Source organism: Dermacentor andersoni, chromosome 6, assembly GCF_023375885.2.
Source record: "Dermacentor andersoni chromosome 6, qqDerAnde1_hic_scaffold, whole genome shotgun sequence".
In the NCBI taxonomy this organism is placed as follows: Eukaryota; Metazoa; Arthropoda; class Arachnida; order Ixodida; family Ixodidae; genus Dermacentor; species Dermacentor andersoni.
The window spans coordinates 9,244,258-9,264,869 of NC_092819.1; the positions used below are offsets into that span (position 1 = coordinate 9,244,258).

General features: G+C 47.8%; 1 protein-coding gene across 2 annotated transcripts in view; it reads right to left on the reverse strand.

The window, feature by feature from the left end:
* Window positions 1-20,612, reverse strand: part of LOC126521661 (structural maintenance of chromosomes flexible hinge domain-containing protein 1-like) — a 383,191-nt gene that overhangs the window by 128,230 nt on the left and 234,349 nt on the right. For both annotated transcript variants that reach the window (XM_055065801.2, XM_050170378.3), the window contains exon 33: window positions 2,659-2,864. In XM_055065801.2, coding sequence (XP_054921776.1) covers window positions 2,659-2,864 — 206 coding nt within the window. The remainder of the gene's footprint in view (window positions 1-2,658; window positions 2,865-20,612) is intronic.

Genomic DNA, 20,612 nt, shown 5'->3' on the forward strand with positions numbered 1-20,612 from the left:
GTCGGCTTGGTTTCAGGGAACGAGCATAACAGGGAATGAACATAGCAATTTATTTTTGATTATGATTGGTATACAAATAACATAGTCAATGCAATATGCACATTTCAGTGTTCTGCAGCTGTTGTTAGTAAACATCATCATCATCTACCTTCGCAAAGCAATTTACAAAATATCGCCTCAGCGTCTTTTACCTCAGGCAGAACGGAAAAAGCAAAACATTATTTTATTAGTAATGCCACTCCACCACCACGTGTGGGACGGTCTCTTCGGATAACGGAATAATTTGGCAGCGCGAACTCTTTATCAAGAATGTCGGATGTGAGCCACGTTTCTGTTATAGCTGCTGCATCAGGCTCATAATCAATTAACAAGTTTTCGAGTGCCTGAGGTTTGTTGACGACGCTTCTAGCATTTACAGTGAAAAGTGTTAGTTCGCTGTTTTTGCGCCTCGGCGAGTTAATACACCGCTTTTGTCTTTTCCGGTGATGTTCGTTGCTTTGCCGGCACGGCGATTTTCTGACCCACTTTCTGAATCGTTTTTTTCAAGCGGCACTTTGTCATCCTGCTCGTTGCTCCAAACATACGGGCGATTGTTAATGTATAGTTTGTCGAAAACAAGCGAAACCTTTTCGTTCTTTTGCCGGTTTACCTTCGCGCTTTTCCAAAGTTTTCTTCCGATATCCCGCACGCGTTTCGAAAAGTCTTCTGCAATAGAGAGTTGAGTGTCCTTAAGTTTGTACCCCCTTTTCAGTATTGTATACTTATCTCTAGAATCTAGTAATCTGAAGATTATAGGCCGAATCTTGTTAGGTTCTGCTCTCCCCATCCTATCTACACGTTCGATGGCTACTGCTTTTAATTCCAGAGGGCCTTCAATAACGTCTTTATTCACTGTGCGTTCCAGTGTCAAGGGTGTCTCTCACAAACTCACATTAACATAACATTAATAAAACAGTAACGTAACCTTAGAATTATTTTACTTTATTAGAATAAAAAATGCAACCTAAAGCTTACCCTTAAAAATTTACGGTGCAGTGCCATCATCACTAGAATAAAAAAACAAGTGTCCTTACCTACCGCCCAAGAGACACGAAGGCGAACGCCTTGTAAAGCCTACTGTAATCCACCTTAATCCTCCTTCATCCGCTCTAATCCACCTTGATTCCCCTAATTCCACCGAATTCACCTTAACCTAATCGCTAATCAATAATTAAATTTGCTAATCATTATTCATCTCTTATACACGGCTGGACACGCTTTGGTTCGTCTCTGGCCTTCCTTGGATTGTGTGATATGTTCTGTACCTCACAACACGACCTTGAAACATGGAGATCTAAGGCTTCTTTCTGCCTTAGAAATTACGTTGTCTCTTCGCTAGCATAGAAACACATGAGGTTCCCCACTCGAAGCCGAGCTGAGCTAGCACAAGCTTTTCACGCAAGCGACAAGCGCTGAAGAAGCCTGTTGTAATCAAAACAAATCCTAATCAGTAATCAGCTGCCCACATTTGAACTGTGCTGCTGCTACGGCTTAATAAAAACAAAAAGCGCAGCAGCCCGCTTGCCGGTGCTGTGGAAACATGGCAGATTACGAAGACCGGATGGTGCCGCGGCACCCACCTGCACTGCAGCGCTCCTAGCGGCAGCCGTCGGGATTCATCGCATCCAGTGCAACGCGGGAGGCCGTGGACGGCACACTAGCCAGTATATTCTAGGCACTACACCACGGCTAACAATCTGGGCAGCGGAAGTCGCCGCCAGGCATGATCTGGTGGCCACGACCGGCAGCCTGAAGGCCACCCACGGAACGGTGGCATCTTAATTTTCTTTTCATTTTTTGGCCTTCACTAAATAAAGTTTGTACCACCACCACCAATGCGAGAGTTTCGAATGACTACGGCGAACGAATCGCAAAGCCGGCGGAAAGCGATGTACTCGACGTGCAACTGTCAGGTATTTTTCTGGTGTTGGAGAAGAATTAAGTTCATTATATCTATTTTCAGGACAATTTCACTTGGTTATATGGATTATTCTGCTATATTACGTTTTCTTATAATGAGGTTCAAGTGTATTTGAAAGGACGTGTAAATGACATCGTTCTGAAACGGCAGGCGGCCCTCCGTGAGCATGTGAGCATGGAGGTTATATTTTCCCACTTGTGCATTCAGGCTGCTTAATACAGCTGCAGAAAAAAGCGCGAAAAAAGAAGCAGACAGACAAAAGAAAAAAAAAAAAAGATGCACCTCTGCGGCTAGGTGACATTTTTCTGGGCACAGCATGCACTCACAAAATCCGACGAGTCGTTGGCTCTACAGCCAAAAATAAGTACCCCTCCCACCTTTTACTCCTCCCACACCGGACCATGCCACGCCTCCGCAGGAGCATATTGCAAGGCAGTTTTTTCTGCTAGCCTACCACTCCAGAGTTGTTGTAAAGGATACAAAACACCATCTCCGGATTTCGGAATATGAATTCTTAGCACTGAGGCGTTGCTAACATGACGCATAAATTGAATACCGACCATTGTTCTGCAAAAAATTCGGTATTCTGAAGTTCATAGTGCTGAAATATTTTTACACTGAAACTATAAGCAGTCAGAATAAGATTTCTGAAAAGTTTGTTGATGTGGTGTTTATAGTGACGAGGTTTCGATGTATACCTGGCAACTCCTCGGCCACAGTGTAGGTCTTTTTTCCTTTGTAGTCCGCTATCAGCTCTACTGGCTTCTCTGGGTCACAGGTCAAGTGCAGCTTCAGAACGGGGCCATTGATGATCGTCCGGCCAATGGTTGCCTTTGTGCCCAGCGTGAAGAGGCCTCGGCAGTTGGTCGAGCAGATGTTAAACTCACATGGCTTAGGAGTGACCCTGCAAACAATAATCAGTCGCTATTCAGGCATTCATAAAGCAGCTAAGCAGCCGCTATGCACATTATGAAAGTTGCAATACTCTAAAGGTGCTGCTGCCTCCATAGAAAGCCAACATGTCAGATGATGCTTTGCACATATTTTAGTGAGTCCTGATAATGACAGTAATGTAGACTACTGTAGGTATACATGTTTGCATTTTTATAAAACAAATCAAATTACTGGCTCAAATAATTACTGGCTAAAGGCTGTTTATGAATTGCAGGCATCACGAGCAAGAAAAAATACAGTTAAACCTCGATATAACAAACTTCAATATAACGAAATTCTCGATATAATGAAATATTTAACTTTTCATAACCTCTTGTCCATAGAATGCCACGTATTTAGAACCTCAATTTAACGAAGTGTTTAAATGCGATTTCAATATAACGAAATTTCACTTCCACTGCAAAGGAATGCCGAGACAATAAATGGAAACTTTGGTGGGCACAGATGGTCAAATGGTTGAATTACAAACCGCTGCTTGCAAACGCACCTCTCAAATGGCGTGCAGCACCACGAGAGCGACCCCGGAAAGGGAACCGGATCATGTTTTAAATAATGTCCAAGTGTGATAAGATCCTATCGTGACCTGCGCACTTTGTGCTTTAGGTGCAAGTGAAAGTGTGTAAGGGTCAGACAAGAAAGATGGTGGCTTCTGGAGTGCTGCCTTCTCACATGAGCAAACGGAAAGGGGAGCGAGCTCACGGTAACGCAATCAAGCATGCGCGAGGAGGCAAGGAGGGGGTAGGTTGGTGCGCCTCACGGCCGTCGCTGCGAGAGGCCGTGGCTGCACATGGCTGTAAGCACCGCTGAGCACATACACACAGGTGCGCACCTTGCTTTAGAGGTAATCTGCCTCGTATGCAAAGAGTGGGTGTGCCGAGACTACGTGGCATCATGTAAGCTATCTTAATGCGCACTTAGTATCGGAGGTTGCGTAATCTTGAGTTTCGGCAACCTGTTGGAGCGAGAGGAAGACGAAGCATTCACTCCCCGCTGCCGGCATTTTCTTGCGTTAGCATCGTCTCAATGCAGGCAACGCTATCAGCCGCAGAGGCGGAGTGCACACGAACGCTTGGATGGCTTCACTTAATTCATACTGCCAATGTGAAGATATCGTCGAGGTGGCATGAAACTGTATCATTCGTCCCAAACTTCCATAGTCATCAAAATGAATTATTTTCTTATTCAAATTTGTTTTTTTTTTTCAATTGCCCGATAATATGGAAAATTGTGCGACCTCTTTCTGTGTAAGAAAAATTGATTGGTGACTGTACTTATTTGCATAAATGGTTGAATTTATGACAGCAAAATTTCAATATAACGAAGCAAATCACTGATTTTACCTACTTCGTTATTTCGAGGTTTAACTGTATTACTTCGCTGCTGCGACAGAACGCACCATGATGAACATGCCACCAAACATGTACCTTTTGCAAGGTGGCCATGTGTAGCAATACTTAGCACAACTTGAAATTAGGTCCCAGTAAATATTCAGAGGCTTCAGGTTACCCCAAGCTTATATGACTGCTTTTTCCTTGCCACAATTGAGTGGAACTTGCAAAATCAAGGGGCACACATAAATGTGCCCACCACGGCAGAAGAGGTAACAACTGTTACTCTTAGTCACAGTCACAGTTTTACAGCCACAGAGCCAGACTGTTTTATGTTGAGAACCTTCCCTCTCTCCCTTGTCCAAGTAAAGCGGCAACACAGAGGATTGTTTCAATGCATCACATGGCATACAGAATTGAAAACTAATTTTCTTGACGCAGGTACACTGAGCATTGCCTGGCTGCCGTGCTGTTTTGCAGCCTAAAGAATGTTGAAGGCTCAATAATATATCATTTTTACTACATATTTAGGGATGAATGCACAACAAATGCATCAATTACAATGCAAATAAAGACAAACTTAAAAGGTAGTCAGCATAAAATTGAAAAACATTTTGTTGCACGGTATTATTGGCCAAAAGCTGTTATTACTGATAATGCGTGTCAGAGTCAGTACAGAGCATCTGGTTAATCAGCTCTTGACATGCATTTGCGTTGTTAGGTAACATCAAGGTATCTGTCATCGCAACTACCAATCTGAAGATGGAATGCACATTGTACCTCGGAATACCAAACGTCTTTTGGGCATCATTAGGGTCAATTTCTCAGTAGAATATTGCTCTAGGGTACATTGTAGGACCATGCTGAACTGGCCTGAATGCTGGGGCTGTTTTGGACCAAATTGCTCAAAAGAGGGGGATAAATAAAGATGACTGACACGGCACTGTGTTTGTTGTCTTCCCTATGTCCCATTTTAAAAACTGTTCGATCCCGTTCTATTCACACTGTATGTACATCAGTTTAAGATATTTTTAACAATGCTGTGAACACAAGCATGCTTGAAATTTGTTGTGGACTGCTAAAGGTCCCAAGGCAATTACTGTATATTGTAATGAACAATTAAGGGAGTCCAGACACAACTATTTATTGTGGGCTAACTTGTGCCCTGGGGGTAAATAAAAAGGACTGCCGCGTTCTGAAGAGGAGATCAAGAATGCCTTCTCTCTCGAGCGTCGCTTCACCTCTTCTTGTAGACGCTGACAACGGCCATCTACGATGCAAGTGCGTGCGGCGAAAACACGTGCCATCATTTCGTCTTTTTCTCCAATACGCGGTTGTCCTCTTGAGAAGGCGCATGAACCTGCGGGCATTGTTTAAGTATGTTTCTGCCTTGTGTCATTATCCCCCCTCCAAAACGCATCGTCCCGAAGCGTACAGCGACTAAATTGTTCACAAGCTGTTGTTCATACTAAAGTGGTATATGGCACAGAATAGATGTTTGGTCGAACATTCACTGCCTGTCATAATATGGCTTCAGTCTGACCACATGTACAGTTTCCGTGCGACGCCAGCATCGTGATGAGCTAACTTGTCCTTCTGGCGTAACTTCGTAGTTCAGGGGACTGATGCGGCGAAGTACTCGGTAAGGGCCGAAATAACGGCGCAAAAGCTTTTCGGACAGGCCGCGCGTCCGCACGGGAGTCCACACCCATACTCTGTCGCCTGGGGCATACTCGACTTCCCTTCGCCGCAGGTTGTATCGGTCCGCGTCAATGCGCTGCCTTTGTTGAATGCGATGTCGCGCCAGCTGACGTGCTTCTTCGGCCCTCTCTGTAAAGTCGCTGGTGTCAGGGTTCTGTTCTGTGTCACCGAGTGTCACCGAAGGAGAGAGAGATCATCAGCAAACAAGTCGAAGAAATGCTTAGAGACGACGTAATTCAACCATCGACCACCCCGTCGGCTTCGCCTGTGGTGTTGGTAAAGAAAAAGGATCAGACCTTGCGCTTCTGCGTTGATTATCGGAAGCTAAACGTCGTCACAAAGCGGGATGTCTATCCCCTTCCGAGGATCGATGACACCCTCGATAGACTACGTGATGCAAAATTCTTTTCCTCTCTCGACCTCAAAAGCGGATACTGGCAAATAGAAGTGGACGAACGAGATCGTGAGAAGACAGCATTCGTCACACCTGACGGACTATACGAATTCAAGGTACTTCCGTTCGGCCTCTGTTCCGCACCTGCCACCTTTCAGCGGATGATGGACACTGTGCTCTCCGGGTTAAAGTGGCAGTCCTGTCTGGTTTATCTTGACGACGTCGTGATTTTTTCTACCACCTTTGCTCAGCATGTGGAACGACTAAGGACTGTGCTCAAAACTATTAGTTCAGCAGGGCTGACGATAAAGCCACAAAAATCAAAAATGTCACTTCGGCTTCCATGAGCTCCTTTTCCTTGGCCATGTGATTAGCTCCGAAGGCAACCGTCTTGACCCTGAGAAGACCGCAGCAGTAGAAAAGTTTCCTAGACCAACTGATAAAAAGGCCGTTAGGCGATTCCTAGGACTTTGTGCCTACTACAGGCGTTTCGTCAAAAATTTTTCAAAGATTGCCGAGCCATTAACGCGATTAACGAAAGAAGATAAGCCTTTCGTCTGGCAAAGTGAACAAGAAGATGCATTCAATGAGCTACGACGGCGACTTCAAAACCACCCGGCCCTTGCGCACTTTGATGAGGAAGCGGAAACAGACATCCACACAGACGCCAGCAATTTAGGACTCGGTGCCGTCCTCGTTCAATGGCAAAACGGAGAGGAAAGAGTGATTGCATACGCCAGCCGCACTCTTTCGAGGGCTGAAATCAACTATTCAGCCACCGAAAAAGAATGCCTCGGAGTAATATGGGCCATAGGAAAATTCCGACCATACTTATACGGTAGACCGTTCCGAGCAATCAGCGACCATCACTCATTGTGCTGGCTTGCAAACCTGAAAGATCCTTCTGGACGACATGCTAGATGGAGTCTGAGGCTGCAGGAATACGACATAACGGTCGTGTACAAGTTAGGTTGCAAGCACAGTGACGCTGATTGTTTATCACGTGCGCCAGTCGAATCTGCTCCTGTGAAAGATGGACACGACTTTCCGTTTCTTGGAGCCGTGACCACATCTGAGATGGCCGAACACCAGCAGTCTGACGCTGAGTGGCTCCTACTCATCAGGCACCTCGAGGGACACCCCGTCCATGTTCCGCGAGTTTTCTGCCGGGGATTGTCATCGTATGTGATGAGAAATGGTGTCCTGTACAAAAGAAATTTTGAGCACAGCACAGAGAAATTTCTACTCGTCGTTCCTTCAGCTTTGCGATCCGAAATCTTGGAAGCCTGTCACGATGACCCATCAGCAGGACACCTCGGAGTGAGCAGAACGTTCGCCCGAATTCATGCTAAGTACTACTGGCCAAAGCTATTGACTTCAGTACAGCATTATGTACGAACATGTCGGGATTGCCAAAGACGCAAAACGCCTCCATTAAAACCAGCAGGCCACCTTCAACCAATAGAACCCCCAGGAGCCCCGTTCGAACAAGTAGGAATGGACTTGCTCGGTCCCTTTCCGGCATCGTCATCAGGGAAATGATGGATTGTAGTAGCCACGGATTACCTAACCCGATATGCCAAGACATCCACTCTCATCAGTGCAACGGCTGTCGAAGTGGCTGAATTCTTTGTGACCAAGATAGTATTACGACACAGTGCCCCTGCAATTATTATCACGGACCGAAGAACTTCGTTCATGGCCGATTTGACGCAATCCACTATGAAACTGACTCATACCAGCCACAGGAAAACAACTGCCTATCACCCACAAACAAATGGGCTAACCGAGCGATTGAACAGGACGCTGACCGATATGTTGTCAATTTACGTAGACTTAGAGCACCGTACATGGGACAAGATACTACCCTATGCAACATTCGCCTACAATACCGCATTGCAAGAGACCACTCAGGTAACGCCATTCCAGCTTGTTTTTGGTCAAAAGGTTACCACACCCTTGGATGCAATGCTCCCTGTCAGCGACAATATACTCACGTAATAAAACACTATTTTTTAACGTGTGGGGATGCGAGACTTTCACTCGTCCCTTGATATCTTGTTTTCCTGCATAGCTCCAATCTGCAGTGCGGCTTTGCCGCGTGGCCTGGCGCCCCTCTTTGGTTCGGGCCAGCAAGCAGTGCGGACGTGCCATGCCGCGCGTGCGCCGATCCATGCTTCTGCGAGACTGTCTCACGTGGCCGCCTTCGAACGCGCCACCGTTCGCGTGACCGTACGCGCGAACGACCAGGCGCTGGGATCCAGCACGGGGCGAACATATTCGCTCGCTATTCGGTCGCGGTGAGTCGTACTTCTAGATTTGTTGCGCACCCATCGGCATGTTTTGTGGATACCAACTCGGCTAGCAGGCATTGATATATGAAAGGTGCAATAAATGCCCTTGTGATTGTTTGCTCTACTGTGTTGCCATTCCTTTGTCCCAAGAGCACGGGAGGAGAACCCGACATCTGGCGCCCAACGTGGGGCTCTTGGGGCATGGGACGATAGATTTAAGAGTTTTGCTTCGTTTGAGACCTTTGTTTGAACCGAAGCGTAGGGCTAGCGTGGATTTTGATCGCTAGCGTTGGCGGCATGCTTTCTTGAGCGAGGCGACGGTGGCTGTAGTGTGTTTGAAAATGCCAACATGCTAAGCCTTCTTGCAAGTGTTTTTTAATGGCATTCGTTGGTACAAGAGCCATGTGGTCTGCATCCTGGGAGAGCGAGGCTTAGCGCTCGCGGAGCAGTGCCAAACCTGAAGCGAGTGAGTACGGAAGCCTCGTGGGTGGTCCGAATTTCTTATGCAAATAGCTTCTTCTATCTCTTTGACTCGGATGAAGTCGCGGCTCTGGGAGCCGGGTGGCCGCGGGCCACGGGTGCCACTACGGGCTGACTGGTATTGCAGCCTGGCACCGGGCGCTCCGACACCGTCTGGGACGGTGGGCGCCGTCAACTCGGATGCTGTGTGCACCGAGCGGGTAGGACCACCTAACAGAGCTGACGTCTCCTCGCAGCTGCCTGTTTTGCGCCTATTCTGGGTGTTGTTTTTTGGATGCCGGTTGTTAGGGTAGCGACGCTTTAGGCCTAAGGCTTTACGGAGCTGCCTGTCGCACGTGGAGGGACACAACCTGGTGGACTGTGGCGTTGAGGTGTTGCACTTTGCTTCCCTCATTCTAGTTAGCCTCGCACGAATTGAAATTCCTCGTTCGACTCAAGGAAGCGAGCTTTGTTCACGTGAACTTAGCATCTGAGTAGCTGCCCGATTGTTTGCTAGCCGAGTCGAACATCGTACCACGTGGGCGATGCCCATGCAGAATTCCTCTCCCTTGCACTACTTTAGTGTTTGCTGACTGTGTTGAGTGTACGCAGCGTGATTGGAGTCACCCCAGGTTTGCCGTCACCTGCACATCGTCTGCGCTGCTGCCCCGGACTACGATCGAGCCACCGGGCAATGGTGATGCTGTGGTGAGTTCAGCGCAGCGACGACTTCGGCGGCCACCTGTATCCAGCTCGCAACTCTCGGCGGCGGAGAAAAGAGCCGGCGGTGACCGACAGCTAATGCGGCTCTCGCCAGGAGTGCGCGTCGGCGCGAGCGACGCTTGCTCTTTCCGACTACTGCGTCGCCGTTTCCGGAGTCCTGGCCTGGAATCGTGCCGTCGAGTCTGCAAAGCTGCTGCTGTGACCGGCGGACGCCAGCGGTGTACCCAAGGACAATGTCGGCTCGCATGCTATGGACAGCGTGTGGACATTTCCTCAGCGCGGCCACTGTTGCGTGTACTATCTTGTTCGCGAAGCACGGGTTGATGTTAGACTGTGTCACATGTTTCGCCGGAATAAGAAGTGATCTAAGGTTGGGGGGATGTGGGGATGCGCGGCTCTCACTCGTCCCCTGATATTTTGTTTTCCCGCATAGCTCCCATCTGCAGTGCGGCTTCGCCGCGTGGCCTGGCGCCCGTGGCAGTTAGAGTGGTACAAGTGCAGTGCGAGAAATGGCGTGAGTGTTGCGCTGCCTCGGGGTTACTTGGGTGCGGGTAAGACAAGGCGCTCCCTCTTTGCTTCGGGTCAGCAAGCAGTGCGGACGTGCCGTGCCGTGCGTGCCCCGATCCATGCTTCTGCGAGACTGTCTCACGTCGCCGCCTTCGAACGCGCCACCGTTCGCATGACCGTACGCGCGAACGACCAGACGCTGGGATCCAGCATGGGGGAAACATATTCGCTCGCTATCCGGTCGCGGTGAGTCGTACTTCTAGATTTGTCACGCGCCCATCGGCATGTTTTGTGGATAGCAACTCGGCTAGCAGGCATTGATATATGAAAGGTGCAATAAATGCCCTTGTGATTGTTTGCTCTACTGTGTTGTCGTTCCTTTGTTCCAAGAGCACGGGAAGGAGAACCCGACAAACGGAGATGCCGAAGCAAAGTTGAGGGGTTCATTTATTACACAGGGTAAACTTTATTGGAGTTTTTTCGAAATAGCAAAAATAGCAAGAAGGAACAGGTTAAGCAGGGTGCCAGGTCATTGTCCCCAGACAGTCTGGACCCAATCATACATTAAATCAGCATACAATCTCTTCCTTGGGCTCTCACATGTATGCATTTTGAGAAGTTGGCCTTCAGTATATTGTTCCTCTTGAAGAAAACGCATGGCAGCTGTTTCCATGCCGTCTTCCATTATCGCAAGCATCACGGTGAAGCATTACTTTTCGACACCTGTAACTTTGGCAAGCACACTATGAGCTCCTCTTTCTTTGACCGTCCTGCTCATCAGCATGACTAAGTTCATCGGCATGTCGAAGTTCATCGGCATCTAATCAGCATTTCCAATTTGTGTGTGGATAAACTCTCTCCCCCTTCGCAGGTGGACATCAAATCTGTGAAAAGCGAGGATCACCTCCTAGTAACAAAGAGGCAAGCATTGCCAAAGTAATGCGTGTCTTCTCAAACGCATTCAGTTGCACCGCATGAACCCTACAGTCCACCTGTTGCTCACTTTAAAATTTGTGGAGGCAATAGTGCTCGGTAATTCGAACAGCTTCGCGGGACCACCAATGGTCCCATACACATAATGTATAAACGCGACCAATATTCTGGACAGGTGTCAGCTCTACATTTGATTATGCGGACTCCCGTCTGTGGCTGTGGCATGCCCCCAACTCTGTCACCATTATCTCCTCCGGCTACCTCGACGAGACATCAAGTATGGCCTCAGAGATTATACGTTACAAGGTAATCTTTGAGGCCTTGCATTGATCACAGCCTTGTACCCCAGAGATTTACTGGAAATGCCGATCTTGTAGGCTTTGCCTGATTTGTGAGGCCGCATCAGCATCGCAATCATCACATCCATTCCGGCACCACTGTGCATGGCCCACTCTTGTTTGTTGAATTTACATTTATGACAATGTTCCGCCATTCTGCGCTTGTTTTCTTATTTGTTTGTTTAGTATGTGCTTCAAACAGCGCTCTGCTAGCTCCAAGAAGTCTTTCTCGTGAAGTCATCGACAGTGCGCGTCAAATGGCACCAATAGTGCCCTCGCAGTGTGACTCCGCAACTGAAGAGCCTGAACTGCCACCTACCACAACTAGCTCAAATCTGGACACCATTGATGACCTGGTAGGCTGCGGTGCCCCGATTCCTGTAGCCGTTACATTTGAAGACTTCGCAGACGTTGACAGCACGGTGTTGTCGTGAGCCGAACTGAACGACGCCGAAACAAGTGAGCAAGTTCTCCCACCATCAAACTACGACTCTAACTCGGATGATGATGATGATAATGTGCCGTGTACTCCAGAGCCTTCACATGCAGATCTGACTCTAGCCTTTGCAGTTATTGCATTAGCATACAGAGACAACACAAGACTGGCGGAAATACAGGTGGACTTGGTTGTACGTAAGGAGAAGTGTGTGCAGCAGCAATGAATCGACCACTTCTTCCTTGCAAAAGGGCGGTAACATGTAAATAAAATAATCCTTTTTGGGTACATTAGTTTCTGCGGACATTTGACAGTTCGGACTTATTTACGTTCCCCATGGAGTCCGAATTATCGATCGTCGACTGTATGCCTTCTCATCGTGGCTCGTGCCTGCATCCTGGTCATTTTATGCGAAATGGCACAGCATCCTTTCACAGGTTCCGTACATATTCAATAACTTCTTCCGCACAAGGAAGCTTCCCTGTCTTCAGCCCTCCACGCGTAGAGCTATGGGTGCAGCTCACGCGTGCTCGGAGGGGTGAAAATGCGATGGGAGAGAGGTGCGTGGAGAAGGCTGGAATATGAGCATGCGGCGGCTGATAGAGCAGTGGGTCGTCATGCAGCGGCTCGAATTTCTCGTTTTCTTTTTTTTCTTTTTAAGGATTTCGCATTTCACTACCTTTCAGCTCGGACACCCAGCAGCCCGACTTCATTGTTATAACTGATAATGCGGCATCGGAGCATTGCAGTAAGCGGGCTATTTCACCATGGAAAACATACAAAAGTTGACAGTGCAGCAGCTTCTCATTGCTATAAGCGACATATTGTTAAAACCAGTACAGTCAACGACTGAATTTTCGTACGCCCAAATTTTCGGACATGCCTGATATTTCGGACTTCTGAAGTTTCGGACGCTCGAACCCCCCGCCGTCCAATTTTCCGGACTTTTTGACACGACGGAAGATCCTTTGGCTCCTCGCACAGCGCCCTTCCGAAGGAAACCGACTTGCAGCCGAAGCATATCGCCGCTTTGAACCACAACTAGCCGAATCTAGCCGTCACACACCGATTTGGTCTGGCCACGCTGGCTATGTTCATCGCCGCAAATGGCCGCACTTCCGCCTCCGGCAGAGTTTCCGGAGCGGCGCTATTTCGTTTGTTTGCGCAGGCCACGTTTTGGCTAGCATGGTGTGTGGTTGTGCTGTTGTGTCAAGCGTGCTCTGCGACGCTAGGCCTAGGTGCTTCGACGCTCGTCAGCGAACTCCACGGTTCACAACTTGAGGATTTCGCTTGCCTTCGATGGCCCCCACTCTGTCTTCGTCTTCCTCGCCGATGGCATCGAAGCGCGGAAAGCAGTACCGTGCCCACGAAAATAACTTTTGAACAGTTTGTTGACGTTGACAACAAGCTCAACATCTGCGCAGAACTGACTGACAAGGGAATAGTCGGTCAGGTTGTGGGGGATTCAGAAGACTACGATGTTGAAAATGAGGAGCCAATGCCTGCGCCGCCTACAAGCGCCGAGTTGATGCGAGCATTGTTGTCTCTTTCATCGGTGTACAGTGCTGACATGACCCTTGCTCAGATCGAGGCGAATATGATCGCATGCGACCGGAACGCCGTCCAAACAACAATCGAGTTCTTCAAGCCACTGCAGCAATAACACTGGCTGCCCCACGATGCACATGTACATAATAAAATGTTAGTCGGCTGCATACAGAGTTTTTGAACGCCTCTTTTTATAGCACCTTCATTGATGCTTTGGCAGGGTTTCGGAAGCCTGGTACTTCGCCCTTTACCTTGTGGGGATGCGTGACTCTCACGCCTCCCCTGAGATCTAGTTTTCCCGCATAGCTCGTCTCCTGCAGGGCGGCTTCGCCCGCGGCGGTCGGAGTGGTTGAGGCGCAGTGCGGGAGATGGCGCGAGTGTCGCGTTGCTGCGGGGTTACTTGGGCGCCGAAAGGGAAGGCGCTTGGTCTTTGGGGTTCGGGAAGCGAGCGGGAGCGGACGTGCCGCCCGCGCGTGCGCCGACCATGCTTCTGCGAGACCGTCTCGCGTGGCCGCCTTCGAACGTGCCACGATTCGCGTGACTGTACACGCGAATGACCAGGCGTTGGGATCCAGCATGGGGCGAACATATTCGCTCGCAATGCGGTCGCGGTAAGTCGGACTTCTAGATTTGTCGCGCGCCCATTGGCATGTTTTGGGGATAGCAGCCCGGCTAGCTGGCATTGATCTATGAAAGGTGCAATAAATGCCCTTGTGACTGTTTGCACTACTGTGTTGTCGTTCCTTTGTCCCAAGAGTACGGAGGAGAAACCTATATCTCCCACAACCTCTAGATCTGAGAAAGAAAGAAAAAAAGGTGCGTTGTTTTGCATGCACGCATTTTTTCGGACTGCCTGAATTTTCGGAGGTTTTTACGTTCCCTAGAGGGTCCGAAAAATCGGTCGTTGACTGTATTGTTATAAGTGGGTTCGACTGCATACTGAACTTCAATATAACAAATTGTTTTACATACAATTTTAATATAATAAATTTCCCTGCCGTCATGAATGGATTATGAGACAAGAAATTAACATTGCCGCAAATGCAGGTGGTCAAATAGTTGAATTAAATGTTGGTTGCACAAGCACAGCTCCAATCAGGCGCCACACAACAAAGAGCAATCTCGAAGTGGGGCAGCGCCTTTGCCAGTAACGGCAAATTCAGCTGGTTTTGGCCTCTTAATCCTTCGTGAATTCTAGTATTGCATGCCGCCTGCTTCTGCAGGTCTAACTCGCAGTGCAGTGTTGAGTAAGCGCACTAGGGGGCACGCATGTCAGCAAAGTGTATCAGGCATGCTACGCCGCGTGTAGTTCAGTATTCCTAGTGTGCGTGGTGTCAGCACCCGGTTTGGTGTTCTTGTTGTGGCCAAATCACTGCCTCGTGTGGCAATAGCAATGGTAAACGTGAGCAGCCGTACTAGTACTAAGTGAAAAACCCTCTTACTTGAGGATAAGGCAGCAATCTTGGAAGCAATCTCGAGTGGAGAGAAGAAAAAGGGTGTCACCACTCCTTTTGGAATACCGCAGAGCTCACGCTCTATGATGTGCGAGGTCTTTCGCGGGTGGCTGCAGAGATTCAATGAGGAAGCGAGGAGTGCTCGCCAACATGAATGCCTCTTTTTGGATAACTGTACCCCTGACAACATAGAGGACATTGAGCTGACGCACCAATATCAGACACCGATAATCCAGACATGCTCAGTAATTCGGACAGCTTCGCGGCACCGCCGATGGCCCCACGGACTTCATGTGTAAACACAACCGATACTTTGGACAGCTACCAGCTCTACATTTGATTATCCAGACTCTGTCAGTGGCTGTAGCGTATGCCGCCTTTGCCACCATTATCTCCTCTGGCAACCTCAACGAAACATCAAGCATGGCATCAGAGATTATGCACTAGATGGAAATCCCTGAGGCCTTGCCTTTGTCATAGCACTGCACCTCAGAGACTTAACAGCAAATACCAATCATGGAGGCTTTGCGTCAATTTTGAGGGCCCATCAACTTCGCGATCATCACTCATTCCGGCACCACTGCGCATGGCCCACTCTTATTTGTTGAATTTGCTTTCCGGACAACGTTCTGCCATTCTCTGCTTGTTCGTTTGTTTAGTATGAGTTCCAGACAGTGCTCTGCTGGCTCTGAGAAGTCTTTCTCGTGAAATTATTGACAGTACACATCAAATGGCAACAACGGTGCCCTTGCAGTCCTTATCCAAACTAGTCTTGAGTACCAGTCCGTATGAGCCCGGCTCCACAACTTAAGAGCCTAAACTATCGCCTATCACAGCAAGCTCAAATGTGGACATCATTGATGACCTGCTAGGCTGTGGTGTGCCGATTCCTGCTGCCGTCACATTTGAAGATAGTCTTCAAATGACGTCGGCAGCACAATGTCGTCGTATGCCGAACTGAACGGTGACGAAATAATTGACCAAGTTCTCCCACTGCCAAACAGCGACTCTGATTCGGATGACGATGATGTGCCGTCTGCTGCAGAGCCTTTACATGCGGATCTGACTTGATCCTTAGCAGTCCTTGCATCAGCATACAGATACAACACAAAATTGGCAGAAATGCAGGTGGACTTGGTTACACATAAGTGGAAATGCGTGCAAAAATTAATTGACCGCTTCTTCCATGCGCAGGGGCTTTAAAACGTAAATGAAATAATCTTTTTTAGATACATTAATTTTTTTTGGCATTCTTTCAGACATTTTTTCAGACTTATTTGCGTTCCCTGTAGAGTGCGAATTGTCGGTCGTCGACTGTACCGTCCCCCAAACTACACCTCACTCATATAGCCGCTCGACCAGGACATCATCAACAGTGTGAAATGCGCACACTGCCACCGCTTCAGTGAGAAGCTCATTCTGGATATTCAGTTGGAATGCCCAACCAACATAAACCTTTACCAAGCATTGAAAATGCTGTCTACGTCTTGGAAGGCTACATCTCGACAGATGATTGGGAATTGTTTAAGAGAAGCAGAATTTCAATAAGTCGTTGCCACATCTCTTACAGAAGATGACAGCAGTGAACAAGGCGTAAGTGCAATGTCCATGCTTGACATCACGCAGGAAGACGAGGTAGCCTTCCAGGAATACTGGCAGCATTTTCGCAGCGACGGCGTTATTACAGAGAATGTTGACCTGGACAGGGATGATGGAAGCAACCACGGAAGTCTTGGAGCAGCTCTGGGAGCAATAAATTTGGCACATTGAAGCAGGTTTTCGCAATTGTCCTTTCCAAGGAGTAAATACACATTTTGAAGCAGCTTGGTAAAGGTTAATATGAGTGAAATTGAGGCACATGAAAAAAGGTGTTCCTTATTTGACTTTGCAGAATACTACTGATTATGGCAGATCAATTCTGCGAAAGCCTGTAAGGCGAGTAAAATTTATGACAGGGAAAAATTATCATCCACCCAACTGTATCATGAAGCTACAAAGGGAACCCGTACAGGTTTCTCAGAAACCCCCATTAAATTACATACCGCATGTGCCAAGTAACTGTGGCCAAGAAAAAAATAAGCGAGGGCTTTCCGTGATCAGTGCTCACTTATGCTGATAGGCTTATGTTAATACTAGTCGAGTTCTTTTGTTTTTTTTTCATTGTGAACAAGCAACAAATACAGTAGAATTTCGTTCATTTGCTTTGGGAAAAAGAGCCGCGAGAAAAATTTCCTAACTGGAAGAACGTACAATCCGAAGTAAGTAAAAGATTTTACCGACTGAATATTGTTGACATCTACGTAATGAGAAGCATCGCGTGGATCGTTGTTGCAGCACAAGGCGCCGACGCATGTCGAGATGGTGGTGCTCCTGCGGCCTTAGACACATTTTGTCGTTTTCTTATGGCATGGTGTTTTAAGATGGCGACGGGAAACCGAAACGAAATCGATCTGGTAGGCGACGCCGGATGCCGCCGAAGCTGAACATAATACCCACATCGTGCCGTGCCACTTACAGCAGGGAACAGCGGCAAGTTTGGATTATCACTTACAAAAGGCGTGCAGTACGCTACCAATGGCACTACGCACCATGCGCTGTAAAACAGATAGGTGAAGATGCTTATCACAATAGGTTTGGCGGCGATAGCTGTGAATGCAGTGTGTGACGACCCAGGCAGAGGTTTACTGGTACCAGAATAAGAAACTGCACACCGGCGATTTCACGCGAGACCGGTGGCTATATACTGTTCTCGATCACGCGCCCCTCATGCCTTTTCTTGTTCACGTGGGATCTAGCAGCAGGAAAACGTCTACGATCGTAGTCTGCAGCAGGGAATGGCAGCTCGTATCAGCTATTACAAGCGTCCGCTACACTTCCGATGGCACCATGCACTGTGAAACATATAGGCGAAAATGCTTATCGCAATAGGATTGGTGGGATTAGCTGTGAATGGACCCTGGAGAAGATTTGCTGGTACTGAAATGAGAAACTGAGAGTGCGCCGGAATTTTTACATGGGAAGGGCGGGGTTGTATTGCGGTGACGCTGCCTTGGCGGGCATCTATATACTGTTCTCGACCACGCGCACCTTGTGCATTTTCTTCTTTGCACGGTATCTAGCGGCCAGAAAATGTTATCATACGATCGAAATTTGGCAACGTACTACATGTTGGTGCCGAAAAATCTATTTTTCCGGGAACGTATGAACCGGTAAAAAAATCAAAGCACCTTTCTTAAAGAAAGATGGTTGAATGCAAAGTTTTCTCCCTATGCAAACTGAATCAAAGTCAAAGTCCGAAGCCAACGACCATGCAATGAAGCCAAGAAATGTTGAGCAACCCGATGCTATGCATGTGTGATTTGATTGTTTGTTTAGGATTGTATATTATGAATGTTGAAGTTGAATGAAGACACATTTAGTTAAGTTGCATAGCCTATATTTTAGATCATGTAGCCGCTTGATTACACACATACACTCGCACTTTCCCAGTATTGCCTTATGATCGCTGTAATAAATGGTCAGAGGTCCTGCCATCGTAACGTGACACGGTCTTGCTTGAAAACGTGAGATTAATGCAGGAAAGGTGTTGCGTCATGTGTTTCTATAGCGTCTTCAGTTTCAATGAGTAATGATCTAGCATGAAACTCATCCATTTGCCGTACTCTTTTGCCGCATCATATGTTAAAGTCACCGCACACAAGGATCAGTGTACTATGTGGCTTTAAGGTCTTCATCGTTTTTGCCAGGAATGTTTCCCTGTCACAACAAGACATGTTCGGTCTGATGTACACGCTGACGCTCACAAGACCAGTAGGCATCTCAACTGCACAAGCATCTCCCACATGGCTTCTGCATGCTGTTGCCGATACACAGGATCGGCCTTACGGGCACAATCGCACTAGCGCTTACATTCGTGTACGGCCACCTCTTCTTCCGTGTGCTGCACCTGCGGCTTGCACATGGCGACGGCTGGGAATGCGCATAATGCAATGCAGATATATACAGTTTGTCTGGGTAGCGTGGCGTTCAACAATCTTTCTTTCAGAAAGGGCTTTGATAATTTTTTTCTAGATCCTAAGACGAGCCCGTGTTCACGCGCACTTGCTGTCTCCGATAAGCAGGGAAGTTCAGTTAATCACGACAGGGGTGATGCCATGTATAGCAGACGCAACTTGCACTTCCAGTGAACTTTGTGCACATGCGCTACTCTGAGCTCGTCGCTTTGCACCGTTTTTAGGCACTGATTGGCCGGACAGTCAACGCTGCTGCGGTACTGCGAATGTATGTAATCTGCTGAGGTTTCAAGATGGGATATATCCTATGTATCTTCTATGTACTGCCCCTCTTACTCAATGCCTCACTTTGAGGCCTGTAAGGTATTTTAAGGGGGGACGCGGGGATCAGATTGCGAAAATCGCAACAAAAAATAGATTTTTGGCAACGACGCGTTTCGGTATCCGCAACGCTTGATCTACGTTGTATTAAAATGGCTTGGCTGAAAACCCACTAAAAGAGCAAGAAAATAATTAATTTATCAGCGTGCAGGGCAAGAAAACAGCTTTAAATTACGTAAAATCACCGCAGTTCGTGAAGCCCTAACTCATCTTTCCCGCCACCGAACGCCGCCATCTTGGTATCATTCGAAAGCTTGAAGTTTCCCCATTCTGTTTCTGAATTCTTCGGTCGTCGCCACCTTGTAACAAACACACAAAAGCACAAAAAAAGTGCGGGTCTGCTAGAGGTGGTCACACGGGCCCTGCGATGAAAGCGGGTCTCCAATTGGTTGCCGTGCTGAAAGGTGTCTCGCCATTTGTTGCTGCTACAGCAGTGGGCAAGCTGGCAACCGCAGCGGACCGCAGTTGTCTGTTTCACAAACCACGCAGACGTCTTTCTTCATTTGACACTTACAGAATTCGGATTTCTGAAATCTCCCAGGTCAGTGATGGATCGTCGCTCTTTCGAAAAGAAATTTTCGACGAAGCATGCCTTCGCAAAACGGAAGCGCAAGCATCCTACGGCGGAGGAAAGACGGCTCTTCCATGAACTATCGATACTCCCCGCAAGCACCGCTGTTCTGAGGGTGCCGCTGCAAATGGAACAGTGGCACTTCCATGAACTATCGACACCCCCACATGAGTGCTGTGTATTGGCTGTGTGCACTGTAAAACTCTCAAAAATGTTGAAAAACCCTTCCGAAAAGCAAACAAACGCGCGGGATAGCGGAAAGCTAAGGGTGGGGCCGTAGAGCAAACATAAAATTGGAACTACGTTGTACCTTCCCGGATATCCCGTTGGTCTAGCTTTTTTTTTTTTCGGCTTTCTTTTGGCTTCGAATGTAAGTCGACCCCCCCACTTTAGATTTTCAAATTAAAAAAAAAGAGGTAGACTTACAATCGTGTAAATACGGTACATATTCTATCATTGTTAATTTAGTTAGTAAGAGAATGTTTACAAATTTATATGGCCAATAAAACTACTATACTTTGTACACCTATCAACTATTTGCTATCGCAATCGGTGTTTCGCCTTTCCGGTGGAACTGCAAATTTTTTATTGCGCTGCCTTCACTTCTTGTTTTCAGCG